The 26115-nt window shown below is 53.1% G+C and overlaps 3 protein-coding genes across 3 annotated transcripts; 1 reads left to right on the plus strand and 2 right to left on the minus strand.

The window, feature by feature from the left end:
• Positions 1 to 1340: 1340 nt before the first annotated feature.
• LOC34619803 lies at positions 1341 to 7232 on the minus strand. Its single transcript, XM_026335922.1, has 9 exons — positions 6879 to 7232; positions 6638 to 6824; positions 6177 to 6331; positions 5883 to 5993; positions 5332 to 5636; positions 3844 to 4382; positions 3331 to 3615; positions 2670 to 3222; positions 1341 to 2220 (listed from the first exon to the last, which is right to left on the minus strand). The coding sequence occupies exons 1-9, from the start codon at positions 7230 to 7232 to the stop codon at positions 1341 to 1343; spliced, it is 3369 nt and encodes a 1122-aa protein (XP_026191707.1).
• A 2029-nt stretch (positions 7233 to 9261) lies between these two features.
• On the plus strand, positions 9262 to 12078 carry LOC34619802. The gene is made up of 9 exons (XM_026335920.1): positions 9262 to 9322; positions 9454 to 9678; positions 9840 to 9907; positions 10040 to 10160; positions 10368 to 10481; positions 10767 to 10888; positions 11325 to 11480; positions 11641 to 11701; positions 12017 to 12078. Exons 1-9 carry the CDS (start codon positions 9262 to 9264, stop codon positions 12076 to 12078), a joined length of 990 nt encoding a protein of 329 aa, XP_026191705.1.
• A 774-nt stretch (positions 12079 to 12852) lies between these two features.
• LOC34619801 (neurofilament heavy polypeptide) lies at positions 12853 to 17836 on the minus strand. The gene is made up of 12 exons (XM_026335923.1): positions 17579 to 17836; positions 16771 to 17458; positions 16318 to 16707; positions 15943 to 16112; positions 15663 to 15816; positions 15173 to 15538; positions 14648 to 15022; positions 14201 to 14437; positions 13676 to 14071; positions 13436 to 13548; positions 13165 to 13260; positions 12853 to 13056 (listed from the first exon to the last, which is right to left on the minus strand). Exons 1-12 carry the CDS (start codon positions 17834 to 17836, stop codon positions 12853 to 12855), a joined length of 3447 nt encoding a protein of 1148 aa, XP_026191708.1.
• Positions 17837 to 26115: the final 8279 nt, after the last annotated feature.

Here is a 26115-nt window from a genome sequence, read left to right on the forward strand (position 1 = left end):
GCGAGTGATAAAAGCACTGCATGTATACGCTAGCCGTGTCCTCCTTCGCTCCTGTCATCCCAAATCTTAAGACCTACAGTCCTGCCTACAAACGTGTGCTCCAAAGCACAGTTGCTTTCTTGCCCCCCACCCGGATACCTTCAAGACGGCAGCTACTGTTCGCGTTAGTCTGCCCTCATGGGGCTAATGAGGGTGCCGTAGGCCCTAGACCCTGCTCTGTGAAAAGCTATCCGACTATTCAAGAAATGATACGTGTGTAATAAAGAGATTCCAATGATTGCCTGGTTTATGTGGAAAATGAATGACAAACAAGAGCGTCCACATACCCCTCTAGGCTGACGGCCCCGTGTCGGCTCAATGTTGTTCGCCTGCCTGCACGTAGGGGGCAAAGCTCTGAATCATAGCAAGAGGTGCAACAGCATCAGGCTGCTGCTGCAGCACCTTGGCCGACTAACCTGTGATGGGGCAGCACCGGTGACATGGACCGACTTGCTGCCATGATTTGAAAAACTCCTTGATCTGCTGCTGCGTCGCTCAGTCCAGTAGCTGCTTGCTCAGGCTTGAAACGCGAAGGGCTTAGATTCGGTTGGGCTAGCACTGCAGTTCTTTTACGCCCAAGGGAAGGACATATAATCCGAGGGGGAGGCAGAAGCAGTAGCGAAGCGTTGCACCCACTCGAAGATAATCAGATACGTGTACGTTATGTGGATATGCACACTCAAGGACTCGCATATACATACAAATATCCGTATACGTGTGCAAGGATACAGAAATTCGGATAAGGAGGAAATAGGCGAACACAGAAACGGGCCAAAAAGTGTACGGACTAGCAGGGGTCCAGCCACAGTAGACGCTAACGCATTGGCACTTACCGCAGAGAGAGCGGAGGAATACGTTCTATAATTTAATACAAATACACACATAGAAGCACAAGTACACGCACACACGTCAGTACGTCATACATATGATAGTATATCCTACAACTGTATGTCTGGCACGATAACGTGTGTGCGTGTATATGTGAGTATGCACGACCTTTCATGCACGGCAATAGTATCTAGACCAACAAAAGGCTGTGATGCGAACACACAAGGAGTGACATATGCACATTTACAGGTGTGGATTTATACCGCATACGCCTTGACAGATGTGCATGTTTACAGCGTTCTTATGACTACTCACATGCCCAGAAAAAGGCGTCGTTCAACTAGATTAACAAGCGCCAGTGAAGATGGGTTCCCTTTAGAAGTACGACCACCGTCGGCCTTCACTACAAGCGTCCTCTTCGTGTCTCAAGACAAGTCTCTTTTTTGGGCATGTGAACACCCATTGCCTAGGGCTTAGCCTTCGTGCGTTTCCTGCTGCCTTCGAGCCTCTGACTTGGCCACAAGCTCGACAGCTAAGAAGCCTTCGCCTAAGTGGTCATTGGCTTCCCGCTGATCCACTGTGACGAGTATCGTACGGCCCCTCAGGGGCCTTTGGAAAAGGGCTGGGATTACTTGCGCCTGCAGACGAGTGGCAACGGATCCTACCAGATCCTTAGCGCTGCTGCACCGCTCCGCATGCTCTATTGAGCCCGCAAAAATCCCGCGATCTGTCAAGCAAAAACTGTCGATGGGTAGGACACCCTCCCGATTCGCTCGCCCTGCCTCTTGAAATAGCGAATAGAGCAAGGGCGGACCGCCAGCTCCCGTCTGTATGTACACCTCGGACGAACGCTTCCGAACCATCAAATGCACCACGGAGGAGCTAGAGGAAGACATGCCCCCATGGTATGCCCACGCCTTGACCATCGGAATTAGCGGATCGGGCTGCTGCGGCTGATGTGACGGCAGTTGTCCTTTCTGCTCCTTTCGCGGCTTCTGCTGTTGAGGCGTGCCCGTCAGCGAACGCTCACTTTGCTGATGCTTCAGCTGCGCCTCGTGAGCCTCCTCCAGCGAGTCTGCTGTGGTCCCCGGCGGCTGTTCGGCCATCAATTGCTGCTGCGTTTGTGAAGACTTTCCCGTTTCTTGTGTTGGTTCCGCTGTCGCTGCCGCACTGCTACTATTGTTAAGTCCGTGTAACCCCTTAAGCAGCTTCCTGCAGCTAGAAACTGCTGCGCGCTCGCTCCCCGGATACGCAGCCGCCAAGAAAGAAAGAAATAGGGCCTCCGTTGAAGGGACCGCCATGTGGCCCCCTTTGCAAGGAGACGTGTGAATGCGAATTAATATCATAGAACGCCTAAAAAGAAGCAGCACGCATTAAAGCGTATCGGGCCATAGCCATGAAGAAGAAAATCGGGGCTTAGTTTTGAGCACACGGGAAGCTCATAGAGGCAGACAACGAGACAGACAGATACAGACGGAGAAATGCAGAAAGGTAGCGGTGCACAAGGTACAGAAGGCGCTGACGAAACAAATGCAAACGCAGGATCAAGCCAACCTCAATAGCCGCCTTGATAATGAAGGCAAAAAGCAGATCGACGAGAAGCAGAGATACCAGTTTCTTAGAAACGGAGAAAGGCCCATTTTCCCACTTTGCACCCCTTGCAAATGCACATGCCCAATACAGCTACTCCACGGCAATAAAGGCCAACATCCGTCTCTCCATCGAAAGCATGCTATAAGCTGCAATACTGCAGAGGGGTTCTCAGCTATCCAGTCAGCCACTGGTAGTGTACGCCAACTTACGTGAAGAAGGGGGAGAGAGGGAGTAGCAACAGAGGGGATTCCCCAAAGGCAACTCTGAGCTGTACACCCATCGCCTCCAAGTGCCTCTCTGTGTAGCTTTGCGCCCAGACCTCCAGAGCCTGAAGCCGATCCTCCTGCTTAAGCGACAGCAGCAGTGTTCTCAACCCGAACTCCCCCTGCTGGCTGTCCATAGCCATCGGTCGCTTGCTCAGCCTTTCTAGGAGGTGCGCACGCGACTGGTTTAACAATTTGTGCCGCCGTAATACTGCACCAGGGCTTCCATCCCCGTCAGCAAGGGGGTTCCCAGACGGCCTGCTGCCCAGGTAGGCAACCAAAACTGCCTCATTCTCTTCTGATCCGGCATTGTTTTGCTCATGTCCCTCCATCGGAGCTCTGCCGGCCCCTCCTGGTGTTGTTCCGAGAACCGCTGGACTCCCTGCTTGAAAGTGTTCGTCCTCTTCGTCCTCAATCGAGTACAAATGAGGCTCTTCGGCGACCGGCTTCTGCTGCTCCACTGCCTTGCGGAAGTCTTCGAACTGCTCTTGCAGCAACTCTGCATGCAGCAAAGGCAGGAGGCTTGCCCCTCCCTCCACTTCCTGAGCGCCCGCGGTCCCTCCCGGGGGCATCAAATCTTCCTCTGCAGCCTGCAGATTCCTCAAACTTATGCCACTCGCAGAACCAGGAGCGTCGACGTCGGCAGATGCCGCCGTCGCGCCCGCTGCTGCTACCGCTGCTGCTGCTTCCCCTCTGGCTTCCGCCGGGGTGGCCTTCTTCTGAACGCTATCTGGGTCAGGGGCACTTTCAAGCAGCTCAAGGAAAGGACGATCGTCATTCCGCGCCTCTGGAGGCCCCAAATTCGCCTCGGCGTGCGGACGTTCTGTCTTGCGGGGGCCGTCTGTACCGAGAAAAGAGACGCTGCTCGGTGGACCGTCTGCTGCTGTCGCGTCTGCCGTTCCACCCCGCCGCTTCCTTTGGTCCAAGTGAGACCGCAGACAGCCCTTGAAAGGGCTGTAATCCTTGGGAAGGGCGGGCAAGGTCTGGGGAGAGCACCGACCCTCGGCCACGCAGGTTGCCTGCGCGAGCTGCTCGTCAAGACCTTGCTGCTGCAGTGGCTGCTGATTCGAATCATGGCGCAGCCTCTTCACGTGGATCTCTCTGCCTCTGAAGAAATTACCTGCGCCCTTCTGAGCACAGGCGGAGGGAAAGGGGGGAGGGAACGTGTAGGCCGCAGGAACGTCCAGTGGGGCCCCAGACGTTCTGAGAATAAAGCTGAAGGACTTGGAGAGAGCCAACGCATACGACGCATGCAGCACAAGGGGGCCTATGGGGATGTTCAGCTGCGGGTACTGCACGGCCACCGGAGATGCACCCGCAGCGCTTATTTGCACGGCGTCAATCAAGGGCCCATCCACAGACAGCAGAAAAAAAGGCGAGCTCGTTCCATTTATCGGGGTCGTTCGGGTGAGTGCGTGCCCCGAAGAGGCGACAAGGTCCTGCAGCAACTGCAAAGGCGGTAGAATAGAACGTCTGGGAGCTCCCCACAGCTGAGCGGGAAGGTTCGAAAAGCGCTCTCTGGAGTCTTTCAAGGCCCACTCCGCCCGAATGGTCGCAGCCCTCGCCAGTACGGACTCGCCAGCACTGTGCGGCAGAATCCGCGCAAGCATGGGCACCTTCGACCCCAGCAACTCGTCAGTTATCTGGCGAGCGACTCGCCTGAAGAGAGTCACACGAAAATACGCACACACACACACACAAGCCACACCACCGAAGATGAAGGGCTCCGCCGCAAGGCGAGTCCTGTGAGTCCTGTCGGCTGTCCTTCTCTCCCCCAAGTCAGCTTCTGCGCTTGCACTTCTGTGGGCCGTAATGCCACTCTTGCAGCGCCACAGAAAGAGGAACGCAAGCGATACATCCGCGATCCAGTAGCACCAAAACCGTCGACCCCAATAAAAAGGCATTCAAGCCGCCAAAGTGAGTTCGCTGCACGTCGCCAATTACTTTGACGGCAATGATACATTCAGACTTCGATGTACTGTCCACCCAGAATATACAAAAGTCTACCTCTACATATGCATATCGAACAAATCTCACAATGATCTAGCCCACGACTTACGACTCATTTTAAATATATAAAAGTATATATATATATATATCAAACAAATCTAGCGATCATCGTCAGGCTTCAGCAGATAGTAGGCAGCGAGTCACGAAAAAGGTCAGCGGATTCGGCATACTTGAATTCCACTACTGTAGCACGAAGGTCTGGCCTGGCTGCTTCGTTTTGTCCTCTCTTAACCTCCTTCCCAGCCTTCCCTGCTGCCTTCCTCCAATGCACCGGCTGCAGCTGAAAGGTTCTGGGAGGCTCCTGGACTTCGACATTCTCAGGCTCTGTCACCACAAATATTGGGATGCTGCAGCACAAATCACCGAGCACCCTTGAAGCCATTCTGCACTGCTCCTGAGCAGCGCCCGGTGCCCTTCAAATTCAGCAGAAAGCTTTGAAAATGCGAGACGCACATGCCCTGCAGCAAGCCTCCTTGGCTGCGTGGGGTCCTCAGCCTGCTAAGGCCTCCTGCATTTTGCCTCATGCCGTTGCGTTACTCTTCGGGGAGGGAGTTGGCATGAATAGTAATACGCGGGAGGGTGGAGCCAGGGGCCATACATGCGCTTGCGTGTCTTGTTCAGCTTGTGCAGCTCGTGCAGCAGCAGCTCTGCGACTTCTGTTGCGGTATACCCCTCGCAGCAACCACTCAGATCGGCGAACGCCGACCCGCGAGTCTTTATTTCTTCTAGGGCATCGTCGGCTGCAGCTCTAATCCTGATTTCCTCGAGGACTGCAAAGTTGACACGCGTCTGCTCCTGGCGCTTCTGTTGCTCGAATCGCTCCACCAGCCGGGGTTGTGCCTCACGCAGCGCCTCCTGGAATTTCGTGCCTTGATCTGCTGACCACAAACGCAACTTGTCCAGCTGCACAAAAAAAACACACAGCGCCCGCGCATACGGCAAGCTACCCACACGCAGTCTCCGCACGTTCCCGCGAGAAAAAAGCGACGTGTACGAGCATCAACGCGTTCGCTACCTCAGCCCACAAGGCACAAGCCCTTAAAACCAGCTCGAAAGACGATGGCAGAAACACCGACCTCACAAGTCCCCTCTCCTCCCGTCTCCCCCAAAGCATTTAGACCCTCAGACTCGTCTCAAACTAGAGCCTACGTGCTCGCCGGCAATGACGTTCACTTGCATGCCCATTTTGCGGAGATCCTCGGTGACCTTGCGGAAATCCGCAGCCAAGGAAGCCGCTTGGTAAGCCGCGCTCACATAGTCCTGCATGCAGTGCATGCAGATAAGGAATAGCAGCCTATCGCATTTAATCAAAAAAACGAGACCTTTAGCAGCCCTAGTACTGCTTTTCCGCCTCCGCCGATCTCCCCTCCCCCTACATAAGACGGCCGCTCTCCCCCAGCCAAGCTGTGAACAAACGTGCTCTAATGCGTGTAGGAAAAATACCTGACGGAGAGGAAGGAGGCGAAGCGCCGCAGTACCCGCCAGCTGGCTCCTGAACTCGGTGGCGTTCCCAGCTATGTACTCCTCTATTCGACTCTCTAAAGACTCGGTTTGCTTCGTCAGCCGATCTAGCAAGGACTGCGAAGGATGCGGATGGCCTGCAAAGACACTCAAAACAATCTGCGCCAAGTATTTTTCGTCCGCGCACCCTTATTACCCCTCGATAGTGTGCAACGCATACTGTCCAAAGGGCACTTCTCGAGGCTTCAAACGGGGCTGCTCTCTGCTCGGACGCGCCTCTAAAGCGCCGTAGGGGCTGCTTGGCAGACAGCGAGCACACGCCTGCCTCCTCCACACTTCGTTCGCGAAGAAAAATCTCCACTCTGGATGCTGAAGGGAAGGACAGGCGAACACGGAAAGTCACTCGCCCCCGTCGACATCGCGCGTTTGCACAGTAAACGTACTGATGCTTTCGGAGGCCATATCCAAATCCTTGACGGCACTTTTAAGCCAATTGATGTCGTAGCGCAAGCCGTGCATTTGACGGGAGCCTCGCTCCAACTGAGCCTTGAGAGACTCCTCCGCTTCCACCATTCTTAACTCGTGCTCACGTTGCTCGTGACGTAGATGGTGTCCATGATCCTCCTTCTCCTCCAGGAGATGCCCCTGAGGCGCTTCCGCCTCCTGCGCTACTGCGATTGCTGCTCCTGCTGCATCAGCAGCCGCGTCGGAGTGGGGATCCGTAGCAGCCGACCCAGCAATCTCCTCGAACAATAAAACCTCCGGCTCTCCCTCCCCAGCTACGGCATCTGCATTCACCGACTCCAAATGATCCGGCAAAGCAAACACGTCCGATTCTTCCAGCACATCGCTTGGCCCCTCCCACAGACCTTCCCCAGCATCTGCTTCCGACCCTCGTGCCTCCCCATTGTTGGAATTCCCCGAGACTCCTTCACTGTTACTTTCCCTTGCTGCCTCTTCGCAAGCGCCCTTCAGCACAAGCTGCCGCCGCAGCACAAAGAGGAGCAGCGATGACTCCACTAACCGCATGCAACGCATCGTTGTTGCTGCAGAACGGTATGCAGGCTGAGGCGGGCAACTTGCCAAAGACGCAGTGGGGCAGCAGCAGCTGCTGCTCCTGTCGTAGCCGTTGCTGCCCCTCTGATGTAAGGCCCACGAGGCACAGCACAGCACACCACCAGCAACTACACCAACAACACGGTGAACGGTTTGCAGGCAGTCTCGCTCCTGCTACTCCTTGGCGGCGTTGCAGCCGAGACTTCAAAGGCACCTGGACGTTCAGTCACAGCAGCAACAGCAGCAGCAGCTGGAGCAGCTACAGCTGTTTCTGCTCGGAATGCGTAGGCGCTGCATCGGATGGGGAGCTCCTTAGCCCCCTCAAGAAGTGAGTCACTCTGCCGTTCCCCCCTGGGGACGTCCAAGCCGCGCTTTATTGCGCAATGCCCAGTGTGGGCTTCAGGAGGAAGCAGGCAACCAAGAATCGACACCTTATGTGCCTCCCCTCAGCTTTTTGTTGGAGAGAGCGCGAGGAGACGAGCCTCAGCGGCAGCCGCAGCAGCAGCTGCTGCTGCTTCCAATAACACTTGAAAAACAAACCTTTCAAGAACGCCGGCTAATAGAGCAAATGGATCTACTGCAAAAAGCAAGAAGCTTTTAGCAAGTGGTGGAAAAGAGGCTTCTGCCTCTCTACTTCTGTTACGGGGAACGGCAGCTAGAGCACCTCCGGGCTTCTTATGCTGCGGCTCCGGCTATTGCTGCCGCCGCTTACGCAGCCGACGGTGTGGGACGATGAGGCCAAAGCGGCGGAACGCATAGCATATTTAAAATGTATGTGCATTTCTCGTGCTGATTAGCGTTGAAGGTTGAGTCTTTGCCGCTGCAACAACGGCGGCTGGGGCGGAGGTTTCGCAGCCTCTGGCGTCTCAGTCCCTGCCTTGCCTCTCCCGACTTCCGGTGTATGTACACCTACCGCGAGTCGTACATTCTTTCCTCTCCATGGCTGGCCTTGGCAACACCGCTATTTTAGCAGCAGGAAGTAGCAGCGGCAGCACCTGCGCCACCAGCATCAGCAGCAGGAGCTGCGACTCTAGACACGTGCAACTGCCTCATTGAGGTGGACCAACCCCCAAGCTGCGGCAGCCCTCTACACAGCAATTTCGGCAGCCTCAAAACAGCAACAGTACCACTAGCGCCGAGTTGATCATAGCCTTAGCTCCAGAAGAAGCGGGAGGATCGCCGTAGCAACTGAAACACCCTTTCCCGCAACAGCAGCAGCAATTCCTCACTCTTCGGCTCTCTGCACTTGTATGTCATATCATGGCGAATGCTCGGGGTGCATGCATCAAGTCATGCGCAAGGCTGCTGGCCATGCTGCTAGTGCCTCTTCTGCTGCCTCAGCAGGCCTTAGCCTTCGAGGCACCTGCGCATGAAGCCATCTCCATGACAGCTCTATCAGGTATGGCTTCCCTAAGCCTGGTGCTTGCATGCCAGCCTTTGCGTTTGTTTCCCTGCTTATCCCAACATCCCTGCCTCGCCCAAAGCCTTTGTATGCATTAGGCGCCACAAACTGCGTCCTTCCCCCCGCCCGAGTTGCAGCTCTTTTGCCCCTTTTCAAGAGGCTGAGGCGGGTGCTACCCCACACAGCGCTTCTTGAGCGGCGTCTTTCGATTTGAAAAAAAGTTTCACTCGTGGGAGCTCGTTGTGGCTGGTCCTGGCTCACGGAGCATCGCGTTTTCACATGCGCCCTCTTCTGCTGCGGACCTTCATGCGCCAAATTCTCGCCTTTCTACCGCCCCTATGCCTGAGTTCCCGCCTCTATGTTACAGCGCTTCTGCACACCACTCCCCCGCGCACACACTGCAGTACAGCGAACCTTGTGATGTTTTATGCGGGATCTTGGGGCGTCTGGCTTCGCGGTTTTAAATATATGTATATATATAGGTGCAACAGAGAGTGGCACGCAATGCTGCATGTACAAGCCCTCATGGACGGCCGCAAATGCTGATTTGTCTATGGGTGGAGGCTTCGCTGAGTGCATGTCTTTGTTTGCTGCCGTAAAGGACTCACAATGCAGGCGAACCAAGCCCTTCGTCGCCTCCTGAATGGCAAGGATGTCGCTGATGTTTCAGGTAGAACAAGGCGCCACCGCTCGCTGCTGCTGCTGTTGTTGTAGGTATTGCTGCCGCTAATGTTGTAGGTATTGCTGCTGCTGCTGCTGTAGGTACAGCTGGGGTAGTGTTGCGTCTCTGATGCGCTGCAGGATGGGCTCACCGCGTGACTGAAAAGTACCCCTTAACGGCTCCGCTGCACTTTCAACGCCAGCCTACTTGCCCTTCCCCGCCCCCCACACAAGCGAATACCAAAATAGAGAGGTCCCTCTGCAGCAGCTCAACTGCAGCGCAGGATGGCTGCCTTTTGGAAGCACTAACTTACTTTTTTTACCGCCTCACGGGGCCAGAAAGGAACGCTGAAATCCGAGATGAGGGTAAGGCAAGGGGATTGGCTGGGGGCCGTTGCTGTCGTTTGGTGAAATTCAGGGTGTTTTCGAAGCATCTCTCAGTGTACGTACAGGGAGCACCATCGGGGAGTGAGAGCAGCAGCACATTTGCAAGGGCTAAGCTGATGAGGGTTTGTGTCTTGCTACAGACAACCCAGTGGTCAGCACGAATCAGTTCGTGTTTCCCCACGACATCAATACGACGGACGCAGACGCGGTGAGGCACCCGATTCATATGTGCACTGTGCAGACACCCCAGTTGGGTGTCTTTGTTGCCGTTGGGCAGCGTAACCCTTGTACTTTTTTTCAGGGGCTAGGGTGTGTTCTATGAGCGGCGGTGGATGTACAGGTGAAATACGTCATCAACTTGATCGGCGACATGCACGAGCCTCTGCACTGGGGATCCGCAGAAGATGATTTTGGCCGGATGATTCAAAGTACGTGCAAAAGCAAGGTTCCGCTGCCGCCTCGCAGAAGCGAGCCGACCAGTGGTTAATGGCTAGCATAGGCTAACGACTGTCTATGAAGTGTGTTTGACAGCACAGCTCGGGTGGGGTTTCTGGTGGTGCATCGCGCTGCCGTGGACGGCAACTCGGTGTACGTGCTGCCTACTGCGTGGAAAACTCCGTGCAGCAACACTGGTGACCCGAAGGGCAGTGCGTGATTTTTTGTTACAGTTGAGTATGAGATCGAGGGCACGCGCGAGAAGCGCCGCACCAATCTGTATCAATTTATTGAGGGAGCGTTCGTCAATAAGATCATGGGCGAGAGGCAAACTTTCTGGTATTCAGGTCTGTATGGCACACAGTGGTTCCTCGCGGAGGCTTAAGCGGGTGCTGGAGTCTGAGCACGCAGCGCGCTTGAATGGAAATTCAAGAAAATAAGCACATCGGCCGTCAGGCCGTATTGTCGGCAGGCCTCTCTTCAGCCTTAGGTTTTTCATCAAAACGAGTCGGGGGTGGAAAATTTATGCGGCACCGGCCGTTCGGGGGAATCCGGCCGTCTTTGTTGACTCAGCAGACGTAGCTGCATCCTGAGCTACGATTGTGTCATGGCCTCTATGCTACGCCTTGCAGGATGGACGCACGTAAACTCCGTGAAGCCCTTCTACGAGGAGGAAAAGACAGTCTTTGCAGCGAGGAAAGAAGCCTACTTTTTGTCATGGGCAAGGGAGAACCGGGCACTCCTCTGCTCCGAGGTCCGCACAGCTGTCTTCCTTTAGGGTGATTAGCATTTGTTCTGTTTGAATCCGTTGACATTTCATGACGCACAGAGGGGTAGTCAGCCTGGAATTAGGTGTAGTATTGCAAGAGGCTTCTAAACAGCAGCAGCTGCTGCTGTGTAGAAGCCCCTGCTTCAAAAGCTACGGTGCAGTGCAGTGCAGTGCAGTGCAGTGCAGTGCAGTGCAGTGCAGTGCACCTGCCGCAGCAACCGCAGGCTCCCCGAGTGCAGGAAGTGGCATGGCCCTGCCTACTCATGTGGCGATACTGGTGGCTACGTCAAGTAGAAATAGATTTTAAAGGAACAGCAACTGGCTGACGAGAGACGCGAAGCAAAGCAATGAAAGGAATTGAATTCTGACGAGGTCTTTTGCCCGAACGCTGTGGTCTGCCCGTTCTCTCTTCGTTTTGCAGATTTATCCATTAGTTAAGCGGATGGTGAAGAAGAAGGGCGAGCCGAATGTCTATGTGTTGGATAGAACCTCGGAGTTTCTTTTCTTTGATATAATCAAGAAGCGGATTCTCGTCGCCGGCGCAAGAATTGCAGTTGTGATGAACCACATCCTTCAAGTGTGTATGAGCACCTGGTCAAGCTGCCTCTGTTGCTGGCGATATGTTGAGTACGCAATTTTTATAAGGTGGTATTCTTTCTAATCAGATCGATATCTTTTTGGCTGGATCTGAGAAAGGACGCGCTTTCTTTCAATTCCTCATGTGTCGATATTTGCAGGTTAGAGGACTAGACGAAGGGCTTGGCCAGTTGCGCGCCGGTAGTGGAATGCAGGACGTTCGTAAGTCTCCTTGCTTCATATATGAATAGTTTACGCTCACACGTGATGGTTTTAGGTGCCGGAATCTACATTTACCGCTGGCCCTTTTCCTGTGCCCCGCTATTGCACTCAAGACCGCCAGCGACACGGCGCAATCTGTTTTGATGGCTCTTGTACATGTTTTTGTAGAGGATACGGCCGATGCCAGACCACCTCCTACAGGCGACGCATACATTTACTTCAAGAACTTTCTCATCAACTTCTCTATATTCCTCTTGGTCGTCTTGTTTTTCATATACATTTCACGCTTCTATAAAAGCACTCCGTCTCCGGCAGCCCTCACATCCCGTTCCGCAAAGGCGCCGGACGGAGCAGAGTTGGAGGCGAAGGCCAACTGACGGATTTAAATATGTGGCACTGCTGATCTGCTGCTGTGCCCGTGTGGCGAGTGGCGAGCCGCTTGCGCTGGCTGGTGTTTTCTTTCTCGTTTTGAAGATATGCTTGCATGCCGAGACGCGTGCATGCGGCCGCAATCGCGCAGCAGCGGGTACGGCTTTTCTGTGGAGGCCGGCGTATCGGGCCGCCCGGCTCCGTTGGCGGATTCGCCCTAAAAAGAACCCCAAATTCATTTGCACATACTATTTAAAACATGCGCTCTGATTTGCACATACTATTTAGAACATGCGCTCTGCTCGGAGTGGCTACCTCGTGCAAATCCTCAACGTTTTTCCTCCATTTCGATTGTCACGCAAGCCCGCATTACGCAGGGCGATCCACATAGGGCTTTTGCCTCTCCGTTCCCAGATTCGGAGCCTCTGGCACTGAGGCTACGCAAATTGAGGTTGAAACACCCGCTAGAAACATCAGACAAGGAAGAAATGCTTGACAGGTTTGGTCACTGGAGCTACGCATGAATTGCTTTCGCTGCTGGTTCTGCCCAGCCATGGTGAAAGAGCAAGACCCTTGTCAGTCAGAACGCAAGCCCTACCCTGCAAGACGCATGCCTCAGTATTTTTCGCGTTGGTGCATTTTGGTGCCCATATTGTATTTCCTGCTACTGGCGCAGGCCGTGAACTCTCCACGCCACGCGAAGCAGAGAGCACCGGAGAAGAGCAAGGGCAGAAAAGCGCCGGAGAAAAGGCCATGTGGGGAGGCCAGAGAGCACAAGATCGTTAAGCAGCCCATCTAAAATGATCAGCGAGCGTGAAGAAAAGACAACGCTGTCGTGTGTGTTGGCTTTTGTATCCCCAAAACAAGTCGAGCTGCAGCCAGAGGCGGTGCTCAACGATGCAGCCAAGTGAAGCAAGGTACTCAACTCGGCGGAACGTTGCCGTCCCGCTGTGTCTCTCCACCGCCCGTTTGAGGCTCTGCAGAAGCTGTAGGAGGACAAGCAACCGCAGCACACAGAGAGACAAACACACATACACACATGCATGCATACAGAGAGTCGAAGACACGAAAGGGGCAGCAGTACGCAGGTCCACACAAAGATCCCTTCCCCTTCCAGCTGCATGTGTGTCTTGCGTAGGTCGCACGCCACGCAGGCCTTTTTTCTTGTCATAATCAGATGCACGGCTTTCCTATTGAGACGGGGTGGAGGCAACACTCCTCTGCGGGGTATGGGGACCATGCTGCCGGATGGGGGTTAGACTACTGACTGCCAAGAAGAGGTAGCTCGCGAGGTCTTCGTCACAATTTGTGGATGCAAGAGTCCACGCCAGTTCATCGGATTTCACGCGGGCTCTCAGTCTATACTCTGCCACAAAATCCCCTAAGCTTATTTCCGAGACGCTCACTTTCGCCGCACTGTCCAAAATCCTGCGGCTCCACAATACAAGAGGCACTGCCAAGGTAAAGAACAAGAGGCACTAACAAGGTAAAAACAAGAGGTACTGCCAAGAGGTAAAAACAAAAGGTACTGCCAAGAGGTGAAAACAAGAGGCGCTGCCAAGGTAAAAAACAAGAGGCGCTGCCAAGGTAAAAAACAAGGGGTACTGCCAGGGTACAACCGGGCTGCAGCAAATACTGGAAGAATAAAGGCATCAACGACTGCAACAGCAGAGATGCTTTGATAATACCAACCAGTTGACAAAATTTGAAACAGGCAGGGGCGAGAAAAGGTGTACTCCTTCTCAAGGGGCCTGTTGGCAGTAACCCACCTTCGTGCATCTGCACTGTGGCGCATAGGAGTTGCGGAATCACAGAACGCAATAGAGTCGGGCGTCAACCGGTCAAGAGTCACGAAGGCAGAGGCTTGCATGCCATCTGCTGTCACTATGAATGTTTCTTTCGCCTTTTTAAGCGCTAACATTGTGGCCTTGTGGTGCTTCAGCCTGTCCAGAGGCAGCACCTGACAAGCGGCCTGGAAGAAGAATCGAATGGCATTAAACCCTACACGCACGCATGCACGTACATACATATACATATATAGATATATAGATTAAAAATATGTCAACAAAAGTGTACGAATTTCTATGAACAGCCCGGTTGGAGCAACTGCCGCTGCACCAGTATTCTCACAATATTCGATGTCTGAAACAGCAGCTTCCGCCTGGAAAGGCAGACTGGCAAGGGTTTTCCGGAGGCAGAGGTTCACCACTTCATTACACGTGCTGCATGTGAGGGCAATGTGCAGCATATCGATCGCGCTCAACTGCTGTAGCAGCCACTGTAGCAACAGCAAATGTACGTAGCGCCCGTCCTGTTTCCGCATGAGAACGGTCAAGAGTGGGCAGTCCAGTGGAGGAAGGGCCTCGGCTGTACAGCCACAGAGCAATCAACATACTAACAGGCAGCATGGTACATGGAAAATCCATTGGAAGGTGGGAGCAAGGACAAATAAGAACAGACGCTCAGAGAGGTTTACTCGAACGCCTTCAGCTGCATCCTGCTCCGTCTCGCAATCTGCACACCACGTTGACATGGGCGAGCACTGCCTCTCCCCTTTTCCCCAAGTGTCGCACTGACGGGAGAGTCCTTTGGCCGCTCCGATGATGAGGTAATTGGGAAAAACGTTGTACGCGCGAGCAACCTCGCCTGCGAACAGCCGTAGCTGCGAAGTGCCTGCTTCCTCCTTCGGCTTGGGCGCTGCCTTCGGCTCCATCTGCCTTCCTAAGAATCCAGGCGTTTGCCGCTTCAAGAAGCTTGGAGTAGCATCTTTCTTTGGAGCTGATGATCCTAAGGACCCCGTCGTCTTTTTTGCCGGAGTGTCCAGCTGCTGCCGCTTTTGCCGCGCCGAGGCTTCCTCCAGCTCTCGCTGCTTACGGGCTGTAAGCAGCAGCAGCGCCAGATAGCGATCCCTTTCCACGAAGAGAGGCAGCAACAGTTGGAGTCGCTCCATGTCTGCGAACGCAGCAACGCCAAAGACCGCGTGCGATGACTGAGGGGGGATGCTGCAGCGTAGACAGCCGCGAGCGGGATACACGCTGCGATAAACGCTGATGCACTAGGTTCAAGTCGGATGCAGCGAAGCCGTAACGCTGCAGTATATACCAAGGGCATCCTGGAGAAGCTGAGTCGCTTTCGAAACGTCAGAAGGCTTCTTTTTGACAAGTTCTTGCTTAAGGTCTTCAGGAAGGCCCCTGGGAAAGTCGGCCAAAAATTCCTGCTGCTCTGATGAAGGACTTGCGCTATTTTCATCGCTGCTGGTATCCATCCCCCCCTCCTCCTCCTTCTGCTGCTGCTGTGGCTTCTGCTGCTGCTGCGGCTTCTGCTGCTGCTGTTGCTTCTGCTGCTTCAGCTTTGCTGTTTCACGTTCCACGAATGGCTTGCCAGTCATTTCGTTGAAGGCAGCGGAGCGGCTTTGCTTCCAATCCGTCAACACGGCCATAGCAGCACGCATGCATTCTGCACACAAGCCGTGTACTCTGCACAATTTGGTTCAGCGCCCATTGGCGTTTCTTCTGACTTTATGAAAAAACTCAGTGCTGATGCGGCTCCCCCAAGTGCTTAGTGCACCTCCCTAAAATTTAAAGGGATTTCTTGCCTGCATAGATCTCGGCAGCTTCCTGCCAAGCCTTCACTTCACAAATCTTGGGCAGCGCTAACAGAGCACGCCGAGCAAGGGCCTCCGCAGAGAGGGTGTCGTCTGCCCCTGAGGCTTCCGCAGAAGCCCCCTCCTTCTTGGGGGGCCCCTCCTTCTTGGGGGCCCCCTCCTTCTTGGGGGCCTCCTCCTTCTTGGGGGCCCCCTCCTTCTTGGGGGCCTCCTCCTTCTTCGAAGCTTCTTTTTTAAGAGACAAGCCCATCCGAGAGGCCCCCTCTGCTTTGGCATCAGATTTGGGGGAGGCATCCTTACCGAGCACAGCCTTCGAACTTTGTATAGGGGCCGCTCCCTCAGTTTTTCGTCCAGCGGAGGAGTCCAAAAGCCGCTTTCTCTCTTGGTGCCACCTCTCCCCGAGGTACACTCTCAAGGATATGAAGGCCGCATCCACAGCTAAAAGCGCGAAACAGAAACAGCATGCTTTTCCGGAGGGTCTTCAGGCAGTCGCGCAGACTAGGCCCTTTTGTAGACCGGTATATCGAGCAGCAGGTTCCATAGCGCATAGCAAAAAGCAACACACGACAACCTTTGCGGAGAGGACGCGAGAAAAGCACACGCTCTAGTGCGTACCCCTTGAGTGTACGTCCCCAAATCTGACCTGGTATTTTCTTCATCGCAGTCGCAAGCGACGATTCAGGGATGTGCGGGCTTTGTTCGCTTATGTGCTTCATAACTTCCACCTTCAGATGCGCAGCCGGACCAAGGGAGGCGGCAAAGGCTTCAGGGTTTGCTGCAGCATAGGCTGCAACTGCTGCCGCTGCGTCCATTGCATCTCGCGTTTGTGCAATCTGCTTCGCTGATGAGGAGCCTGCAAGGGGGCCCCCCCTGGTGGAACCCGTCTCAGGGCCCCCGTCAGCGCCTCCCTTGCCCCCCAAAAGTTCAGCAAGAGTTTTTCTAGGAGCCGGACCCTTCTTTTCAGCTGCCAATAAATCCGCGAGGCTTCTCTTAGGAGCTGCCTCCCCAGCTGCAAGCTTCAATTTAGCGGGTGCTGATGGGGACTTAGCCGACACTGCCGCTTTGCTGCCTTCCTCTTTTGCTACTGCCTTCTTGCCTGCTGCATCTGGTTCGGGCGATACTAATTTTGGTGACGGAGACGCTGGGGGAGGCTTCGGGGGGAGATCTGGTGCCATCTTCGGGGGCTGCTTTGGCATTAGGGGGGCCTTAGGAACTACCTTCGGCAGAACTGCCGGCGAGGGGATAGTCTTTGGTACAAGCTTGGTACTGGGAGCTTCTTTGGGTGTAACTAGGACCTTCGCAGCAGCAGCAGCTGTGGCGGGAGCTGCAGCAGGCCCCTTAGGCAAAATGGCAGGCTTCGCAGCAGCAGCAGCTGTGGCGGGAGCTGCAGCAGGCCCCTTAGGCAAAATGGCAGGCTTCGCAGCAGCAGCGGCTGTGGCGGGAGCTGCAGCAGGCCCCTTAGGCAAAATGGCAGGCTTCGCAGCAGCTGTGGCGGGAGCTGCAGCAGGCCCCTTAGGCAAAATGGCAGGCTTCGCAGCAGCAGCGGCTGTGGCGGGAGCTGCAGCAGGCCCCTTAGGCAGAATGGCAGGCTTCGCAGCAGCAGCGGCTGTGGCGGGAGCTGCAGCAGGGCCTTTAGGAGGAATGACGGATTTAGAAGGTGCCTTAGGAGCTCCAATGGATTCAGGATGTAGCGCAGCAGGAGGCTTCGCCTTTGGGGGGGGTACTGCAGCTCCTGCTGGAGCTTTTTTTGCTGCTGGAACGGACGAAGGCTGACCAGGAGGGCCCTTGCCAGAAGCAAGAAGGGGTTTGCTGGCGATCTTTGTTCCTGCTTTTGCAGCAGTAGGAGCACCAGCGGCACCAAGCGGTTTGGCAGCAGCAGCAACAGCACCGCCTTTTGTTGCTGCTTGAGGTGGCTCTGACGCGTCGTGGACTCCCAAAGGCCGCTTAACTTTAGAGACGAATTTAGTCTTGAGTTTGGGGGCTGCAAATGTTTTGCCTTGATGCTGCTGCTGCTGCTTGAGCAGAGCCTCTCTCATTTTGGCCTGCTGCTGCTGCCTCTGCTTCAGAGTCAGCGGCTGTTTGCCTGCTGCTCCTGGCTTTGCCTTTGCTTCGGCTGCGGCAGCGGAGCCAGCGGCGTTCCCTCGTCTAAACAGCGACGCCATGGTGCCTCTGCTCGCTGTATCCTGCTGTTATGATGGCGGCTGTTGCATCTGCACAAGCGCGGGGTCACGTGCTTGTGCCTGGGATTGTGCTGCTGCTGCTCTTCGTCTGAGCGCCGCTGCTTTGCTGCTGCCCCTGCGGTTCGGTTTCAATGCTCGATGCGAAGGAAGTGGTGCTGGCCACCTAATCAGCATCGGGATTAGTAATGGCAGCAGCTTGAGAAGGTATGCACAGTCTGCAGGGGCAAGGCAGCGAGCGGTTCCCCTGTCCGAGTCGCACGGGGTGTCTCTCCAGCTTCTCATCTACAGAATACAAGGAACACGTTCACGGACTCCCCCTTTATGAGTCGCCGCTGCTGCTTCTTCGATTTTAGCTCCTGATGCTGCCGGTGTTCGTTGCAAGTTCGAGCGGCACCGGCGTTCTTGCTGGAGGGCCGCTGCCGACGACCAGCCGTGTCACTGCAGCTGCAGCAGCAGCCCGACGCTGCTACTGCTGCAGCTCCCCGTCGTGTTGCTTCCCTTTGTTCATTCGAATCGAGTCAAAATTTAATGGAATGGCGAGGATTGCGCAGCGTTGCTGCCACAGCCACCTGGCGTGTTGGGGGGTGGAGGCGAATCGTGGCATCCCATTGACGCGAGGACGATCGGCAGCCGCAGTGGGGCCCCTTGAGCAGCACCTGCTGGAAACGCAGCCACACCGCAAGCAGCCTTGCATCAGCGCTCGCCAGCAGCAGCCAGTCCGCGGCGGATTACTCGCACAGCAATTCTCAATCTTTTTTCCGCGGGGAAAGTGAACTAGTGTGCCCTTGATAGGCTCCTACGTTCCTTCTTTCCCGCTGACTTCAGCCTCCTGTGTGTGCCATCTCCACCACTGCGATGCACGCACTCCCTCACCTCTGTTCACTCTCTTCGCCGTCAGTCATTTACGGAGATTTGTAAAACTTGAACGAGCCAGAAAATGGAGGAGGAGGCCCCGCGGGGGCTGGCGTCGCCGCGCCGCAACCCCGGGCAGCAGCAGCAGCAACAGCAGCCGCATGCGAATGTTCTGCTCCCATTGGTGGTGCTGGGTGCAATGGCATTGCTTCCGTCTCTCCTTTCTGCTGTAGGCAACCTTAATAGTGCCTTGCGCAGCAGCAGCAGTGGCAGCAGCGGCAGCCCTGCCGATACCAGCAGTGTTAGCCACGCCAGCAGTGTCAGCAGCCGCATGGAGTGGCTGCTGCAGCCGCACAACCCTCTTCCAGATGTCATGACACCGCATCAGATAACAGTTCAACTGTGTGTATCCTGAGGCACAGCCGGGGCCCTACAGCAGCTCACTTTATTCCTAAATCACCACCTAGGCCACCTGGAAGGCTTTAGGGTGGTCTCCCTTCATCATAACCCCGCCCCTTTGGTTCAGTTCCTGGGTTCTGCAGTGGATGCGACGCGTTGGCTTCTGCTGCTGTTGCTGCTACTGCCACGGCAGCTGCTACCTCTGCTGCTGCCGCGGGAGCGTGCTGACGCCTGGATTGCTGCAGCTGAAGGGAACAGGTTGATGCTGATGGGGCTTGTGTTCATTGGAGGCAACTTAATAAACAACTTGCTGCTGCAGACACGGGCCTTTGAGATCTTTTATGAACATGACTTGATATGGAGCGCCATAGAGAGGCACGCCAGGGGTCTTTCCCACATGCCCACAGGCACCGAACTGTTGGAGGCTCTTGAAACTGCGGGGGCGCCTATCGCCGGCTGGAGAAGATTTTAAAATTTCTGGCATGCCAGTGCCGACGTTTGGAAGATATCTTTTCCCGAGCTTACGGTCTAGGGCGAAGGGAAGCTCTTACAGGGGTAGCAACGGCCTCCATATGGCGGGAGGTGTGGCTGAGGGGTCGGTGGGCCATAGATCCATCAGCTGGTTCCCAAGGAAAACATCCTCATGCTTGCGATTTGTTTGGAGTGAGGATTATTGCGCACGAATGAATGGGTTCCCGCAAACCCTTAGGGGCGGGGAACCTAGGAAGAGCTGCGCTAGTCCCCCAAACACAGGGTATGCTAAGGCAACAAGTTTCGCGCAGTAATTCAGGCCAGGGTTTAGGACGTAGATCTAAACAGCAGCCATTCTGACGCTCTGAACGGCACAAGGTTTTTGGCACTTGCTGTGGAGCTAGATACCAAAAACGGTGAATGCGAGTGTGGCGTGGATACAGTGCTGTTTGGGCCGCACGATGTGCCCTATGCGTCTAAAAAGTCTGGTTACTGCAGTCTTTTTTTTACTTTTGATTCTCAGCAAAGCAATTCCAATTCATCTTTTGGGTGTAGAGTTCCACCTGAGGTTCCCGTAGGCAGGCACTTCTAATTCCGGATCTAATACAAGTGGACAGCGAATTATTGATGATCTTTCAAAAGAGCTCTCTCTGACAGTGCCCCTCATATGTGAGACATAAGCTCTCACAACGGGTTAGGCTTGCACACTTGGGTCAACTGCGTGCGCGATTGAGTTCACGACAATTTATATAAATTCGATATTTTTAAAGGAAGCCAACGTAGTTAGTTCTGTGGCACCTCCAACTTGTAGAGGAATCACAGAGTAAGAGAAAGCACTAATTAATGAGAGAATTGCAAGTAATCTCAGCTATCTGGCCGCAAATCTCTTCGTATAGTCACCTTGCGCAACGCGTAAGCTTGCTGACCCACCGGAACCAAAACTATACGCTCAAAACATCAACCGCTGGTTATAATTGCATGCTTCTCTTCTTTGAGCTGTGTGCAGACATTAGCGCACTCTACGAACTGTTTTCTAGAATCCCTCCGCTGCTAAGTGCAGCTGCCGACCCCAGACCACCAGGTCTGGGCAGGAATCGATGTCGAGCTCCAATCTGTAGACGGGGCGTGCCGAAGAGCAACTACTATGACGAATGTACTGCTGTGCTATCAACCATCCATAAGAAACAGAAAAATCAAGCCAGGCAAGCTGAATCATGTGAGCGCAGAGTCTCAAGTATCGCAGAAGTGTGCGATTGGCGTGCTTTTCTGTCCACTGGCCTGAGGGAGACTCCCCATCACAACATTTTAATGGTCAGTGTGTACGTGGGCCATAAGAACACTCCACAACACACTAAAAACCTTTACATCTGTAGCTTCTATGGAATCAGTGGATTAGGTTGACCCGGGCTGATTTGCTGGATCTATCCACAACGGCGTAGATGCTAGTCTGACCTTAACATCTGGCAATTCAACAATCTAGCGCATATTCGAGTCAGTCCAAAGCGTTTTTAGCAGCCAAAAGACTTTGCAGAAGGCTGGATTTAAAGCACTATAGCGGCTTCAAATGTTGGCGCAGGCGGGACGCCTTCCAGGCCACCACGAAGGCCGAAAGAGCTTTTCCACTGTAATATCAATCCCACCATGGCCCGAAAGAGCAAGTCATGCGCCTTGCACAAAATGGAACTGCGGAGTGAGGTCAGAAAATACATGCGACGTGGTCCCTATGTGTTTGAGCCACACCGCTCCATCCTCAAAGTGGTAGTGCTTCGCCCCTTTCCATTCTGGATTGTGGCAATAGTAGCAAACGTATGGATGTCAAAAGCATAAGCCTCGGGCAACTTTTACAGGAGCCACTAATCATCAAAGACATTAGCAATCGCGCTGCAGAGCAATGAATCACGGGGGCACCACGAGATCGCGTCGGCGACCACAATGGTGACGTTTCCCATATACATGACTGTACAGCCGTACTGCTAGAGGCGCCCAAGCCAGCGAACAGCTTTACGGTCATCAAAGGCCTAAAAGTGTTTACAAAGTATACCAAAGACTGATGGTCTGTCTGGACAGTAGAATGAGGCCCATAGAGGTAGAGCTAGCATTTTTGCACGCCTCACCTTACCGTGCCAAGTTCCTTTACTCGCAATGGATATTGCTGCTTGGTTGTGCTAAAACGAATAAAGAAGCAAGCACTAGCGTTGTGCTTCAACAAGCCTTAACTTTTTTGAAAGAGAATAACACCACTGCTACGCCACTAGTATTGGTTTCTACGAACGACGAAAACTCATAATGGGGCAAGGCAGGTGCAAGAGGGGTTGTAAGGCAGCGAGTAAGCGTCCTTGCTGCCTCCTCTGTCAAAGTCTCAGACAGCGTTTCCTGTAGTATTACATCAAAGAAGCAGCGATCCGAGCGAATTTGCGAATGAAAGCTCTATAATACGATGCAAGCCCATAGAACGTCTCAACGTCCTTGCGGGTGCGCGATGGTAGAGAACACGCTTTCACTGCTTTATTTTTTGCCGGACGTGGCTCCATGCCTCATGCCGAGAGACGGGATTCAGTAACAATATTCTTCTCATTAAAATAAACGCATGCTTGCCTTTACATACTACTGCTTGTCCCTCATGAGATGAAACGCACACCGGTAGCTGCTCTAAGTGCTCTTTAGCGTTTTGGCTTTGCACTAGGGCGTCGTCCATGTAGAGAGCCATCCGCCCCTCCTTGATGGGCTCCTAAACGTCCTCATTATTTTGCCGCTGTAGTTAAGTTGAGGTAATAGGAACTGCAAAAGGTGGTGGCGAGTGCAAGTACAGGGCATCTTTTTGTGCCTGTGATGTGGGTGAGGAGGGATTTGTAAGAAAGAGTTTATCGAATCCAATATCTAGCAGATTGCTTATCTGAATAGCCTGTGAACTAGCTTTTTGATGTGAGACATGTGGAAATCTTGCTTCGCAGTGATCTTGTTCAGAAGCTTGAAGCTAACGCACATGCTACGCGTTTCGTCCTGTTCGACACCAATAGTGGCTTATGCCCAAAGCGCGTTGTCAAATCCTGCACTGTGCCTTTCAGAAAGCCGCAAACCTGCCACGCAGTCTTCAAGGCATGCTGCGGTGGCTTTTGATACAGCGGAACAAAGGTCTAGATTCACCCAGGTGTTCGCCTCCTACGTGGCGGCGGATGACCAGCAGGTCGCAAGCTCGTCGTTTTTAAGCACATCCGCGGACTCTTTGATATTTCCCGCTCGTGTGTGACTTGGTTGAATGGTTCATCATAGTTTCTGATCAAGAACCGGGTGCAAAGCCAGTAGAACAATATGCATGCTCTGGAACGACTTCTCTTACTGCGCTGGTGAGCCACCGGCATGACGACTCTGCTGCACCTTGTTGGGGTATCAGCTCTACCTTGCCCTTCATAGATCGCATAGCGCTGTTACGTAATACCAGGATTTGATTTTCTAGCCCCTTCCGGAAACCTAAACTCCACAGCGCGCAGCCGTGGCCGCATGCGCTTCCTCCAAGGGGTCTCCTTCAGCATACCTAAGATTATGTTGTGGTATTCCGGTCCAACATGCAAGACACAGACCATGCTAGCAGATCTTGCTTGAGGCTATATGTTAATGTTATAGCCTTGCGTAACCCTGCATTCTGATTCGCGTGAGCAAACCAGAGGCTTAGGGACATGGCTAACGAGTGAACCCGCAGATCGCCATTCTGCGACATCTCCTGTGACAAGAGATCCGTCTCATATCCCGTATCAAGCATAGCTTACAACTTTGGATCATAATTTTGCGCTTATAACAGAACTGCTCGTCGATGGGCTCGTAAGTAGGGCTACATACTCTGTAGCCCCCGTCACTGCGCCGTAGCCTGCTTGGGGGCTTTCCGTTCCTCTTTTGTGCATTCTTTGCTCTCCAAGCAGCTTTATTCCGGTAGGATCACTTTCGCTGTTCAAGTGTATGCGTTGGCAGCTGCGGATCAGACGACCTATTGCCCCACAAAAGAAGTGGGTGCGCTGTCCAACGGGGAAATCTGGTCCTACTCAAGAACGCGGGCACTCGGGCTTTCTTTTTCTCATTTACTTACGAATTTAAGCTGAAATCGGTTGACATGACCATGCATCCATAGATTCTAAATCTCGAGTTGGCTCATTCTTCATATTTCTTGAAATGTCGATCTATTGTCATATTTTTTGATTCAGCTTTCTCAATCCTCTCCAAGCTTGCTGCTGAACTGATCTCAGCACAGACTATTGAATCACATCTTGTATAAAGGCGTAAACTGTAGTAATCCCTGCAGCCAGGATATGTACTCTGCGTGAATGGGGCTACCGGTAAAGTGCTTTTCTCTCCAATAGACATTTCGCAAGGAGCACACGCCTTTTCAACTGAAGTTACAAAGCGAGGTACATCTCCAACAGGGTAATGGAATCGTTGAGTACTTGCCCCTCCTCATAGCCAGTGTACTGTTGCGGTTTCCATAACCTAATTGATGCATCCAAACACACTTCGTCGGACGACAAATGATGCTTTGACACCAGCTCTGGGGCTGGTACAATCACATGTATAAGCTTCCAGGCCACATCCTAACTGGTGTGATGCTGTTGTAAGCTTCCTTCGGTAAAGAGCTTCCTTTTTAGCTGGTTGCGGAGAAAGGGTCCTGTTTAACTACAATATAACGATATCGAGACCAACCAGCTGTAGAAGGAACACCTGATATCCCACTGTATGCACAGCTGGTGAGTAGGCAGGGAACACTTGCATCGAGCGATGCGGCACTACCAACTATAAGGCGCCATCTAAAGTCCTCGCATGGAGACATCTCAATTCAGACTCAAGGCAAACAAGTGACAAAATTACTCAGTGTTTCTTTCAAATCATTTCATTCTCTGCTGGTAGCTTTTCACAGTTGCCGACGTGGCGGCAAAGACACAGCTAGGACGCGAGTAACTCTACCCTCTCGGCACTCCGAGCATTCCAAGCTAGTCGCACATAGCATGAAGGCGACCTGCACTCAACACTGCGTCTTCTTGCTTTAAACTCACACTACTATCACATAAAGAAGATATGAGAACAAGCGAATAAGCCAGTTTGTGCTTTAATGGTTCTCAGTTGAATAGAACTGGTGTAGTAGAAAGTGCTGGAAGGTCTTAGCAGGGAGACTTGTCACTTCATACTGAATACACACCAAAAAGAAAGGTATGACTGCTCTTTACGAGGGGATCCGAGGGGAATAAACAAGAAAAGGGGTGAGTTCTTTGGAGAAGCAGGTAGCAACCTTAATTTAGGTTTGCGTTGAGTCTGTAATTAATTGCCACCCTGGGGGTACCCCTGAGGGAGCGCCACATCTCGCCCACGCGCTCGTAACATCGCGCCGTACTGCATCGAGCTAGGACTCTTCTGCAATAAAATAGATTGACAAACAAACATACCAATTGATCAACACTTTGCAGATCAATATCTAAAAGTAATCATTCTCGTGGAAGATGTTTACGTTCAGCAGAGCGCGTTCCATAGCCGGCTATACGGTTCAATACCTATTAGCTTGCAACAAGTAAAAAATCCAGCTTACCCCGGCATTTATCACAGTCCGTAGGGAGACATCAGATGGGCAAGACCAGGACCCACGAATGAAAAGTACAGCAATACAGAATACTGCACAGGGTGGCAAACTCCGCTGATCAGTGCATTATAACTCCCTTCTTCGTTAACAAATACGGTTGTTCTCTTGGAATTCATTCAGTTGCTTTGCCAATGGGCCAGCATGTGCGGCTGTGGCTGACGTCCACACAACCTGCTCATGTGGTAGATCTGACGAGACAATTACCAGTCCCCAACATAGACCGCCCCGCATGGTTTCGTTCACATCGTTTCGACTCGTGAGTTACTCTCTCTAAGTTCAACAGTTGTACACGCATAAGAACGCTGGCTGCATATCACAGCTACAAAATCTTATTTCTTGCACTGCTAGCTCTACTTCAGAAGAAGGACGATCCCGAGTTCTTTCTCGGACATATGCGAGAGACAAGATAGTACAAACCCATGTCCTAAGTAAAACTGAACAGAAACTCTTTTTTTTAGCTCCAGTTAATTGATTAGCTAAAATATAAACAGCGGGATTGCTATGTCTCCCCATTGCATGCTCGCTCATGTGTCGTTGTACTCGCTCAGCCACCTTGACTACACAACTCGGGACTACAGTGTGGTTCAAGGTGGAATTAGTTCACGGAAAATTAATCGCTTATATGATATAAACTGCTTTGTTTTGTCCGGTTCTACCACAGAATCTGCTAGTATCTAAACAGCATGCTTCCAGATGATCAGGTCACACTATAGGTTTCGTGTTTAGGTACAGTATGGCCCCACCACCCTGTCTTTGTTTGTGAAAACCTTGGCTTGCCTGTCCTTATCATTGCATTTGGAGCCCATACAATGTAGTGGCTGAAGCGTGGACAGCAAGGATATGTGGTCTCCTCCCCATTCATTTACCCATACCGTCTTGGCTTGTGGATTTTTCGCTGCATGAAGTGCCTCCCATAAGCCCTAAA

The sequence above is a fragment of the Cyclospora cayetanensis genome, unplaced genomic scaffold (assembly GCF_002999335.1).
Source record: "Cyclospora cayetanensis isolate NF1_C8 unplaced genomic scaffold, CcayRef3 CcayRef3_contig_86, whole genome shotgun sequence".
Lineage (NCBI taxonomy): Eukaryota > Apicomplexa > Conoidasida > Eucoccidiorida > Eimeriidae > Cyclospora > Cyclospora cayetanensis.

Coding starts and splice junctions, on each gene's coding strand:
- LOC34619801 (XM_026335923.1), bottom strand. CDS start 17,836: ATGGCGTCGCTGTTTAGACGAGGGAACGCCGCTGGCTCCGCTGCCGCA. Junction 16,708..16,770: donor GCCCGAACCAGATGCAGCAG/GCAAGAAGGCAG, acceptor AGTCCCCATCAG/CACCCGCTAAATTGAAGCTT. Junction 16,113..16,317: donor TGCGATGAAGAAAATACCAG/GTCAGATTTGGG, acceptor TCGCGCTTTTAG/CTGTGGATGCGGCCTTCATA.
- LOC34619802 (XM_026335920.1), top strand. CDS start 9,262: ATGCAGGCGAACCAAGCCCTTCGTCGCCTCCTGAATGGCAAGGATGTC. Junction 10,161..10,367: donor CAAGGTTCCGCTGCCGCCTC/GCAGAAGCGAGC, acceptor TTTTTGTTACAG/TTGAGTATGAGATCGAGGGC. Junction 11,481..11,640: donor TGATGAACCACATCCTTCAA/GTGTGTATGAGC, acceptor CGATATTTGCAG/GTTAGAGGACTAGACGAAGG.
- LOC34619803 (XM_026335922.1), bottom strand. CDS start 7,232: ATGCGTTGCATGCGGTTAGTGGAGTCATCGCTGCTCCTCTTTGTGCTG. Junction 6,825..6,878: donor CGGCTGCTGATGCAGCAGGA/GCAGCAATCGCA, acceptor CATCTCCTGGAG/GAGAAGGAGGATCATGGACA. Junction 5,637..5,882: donor ACGTCATTGCCGGCGAGCAC/GTAGGCTCTAGT, acceptor TTTTTTGTGCAG/CTGGACAAGTTGCGTTTGTG.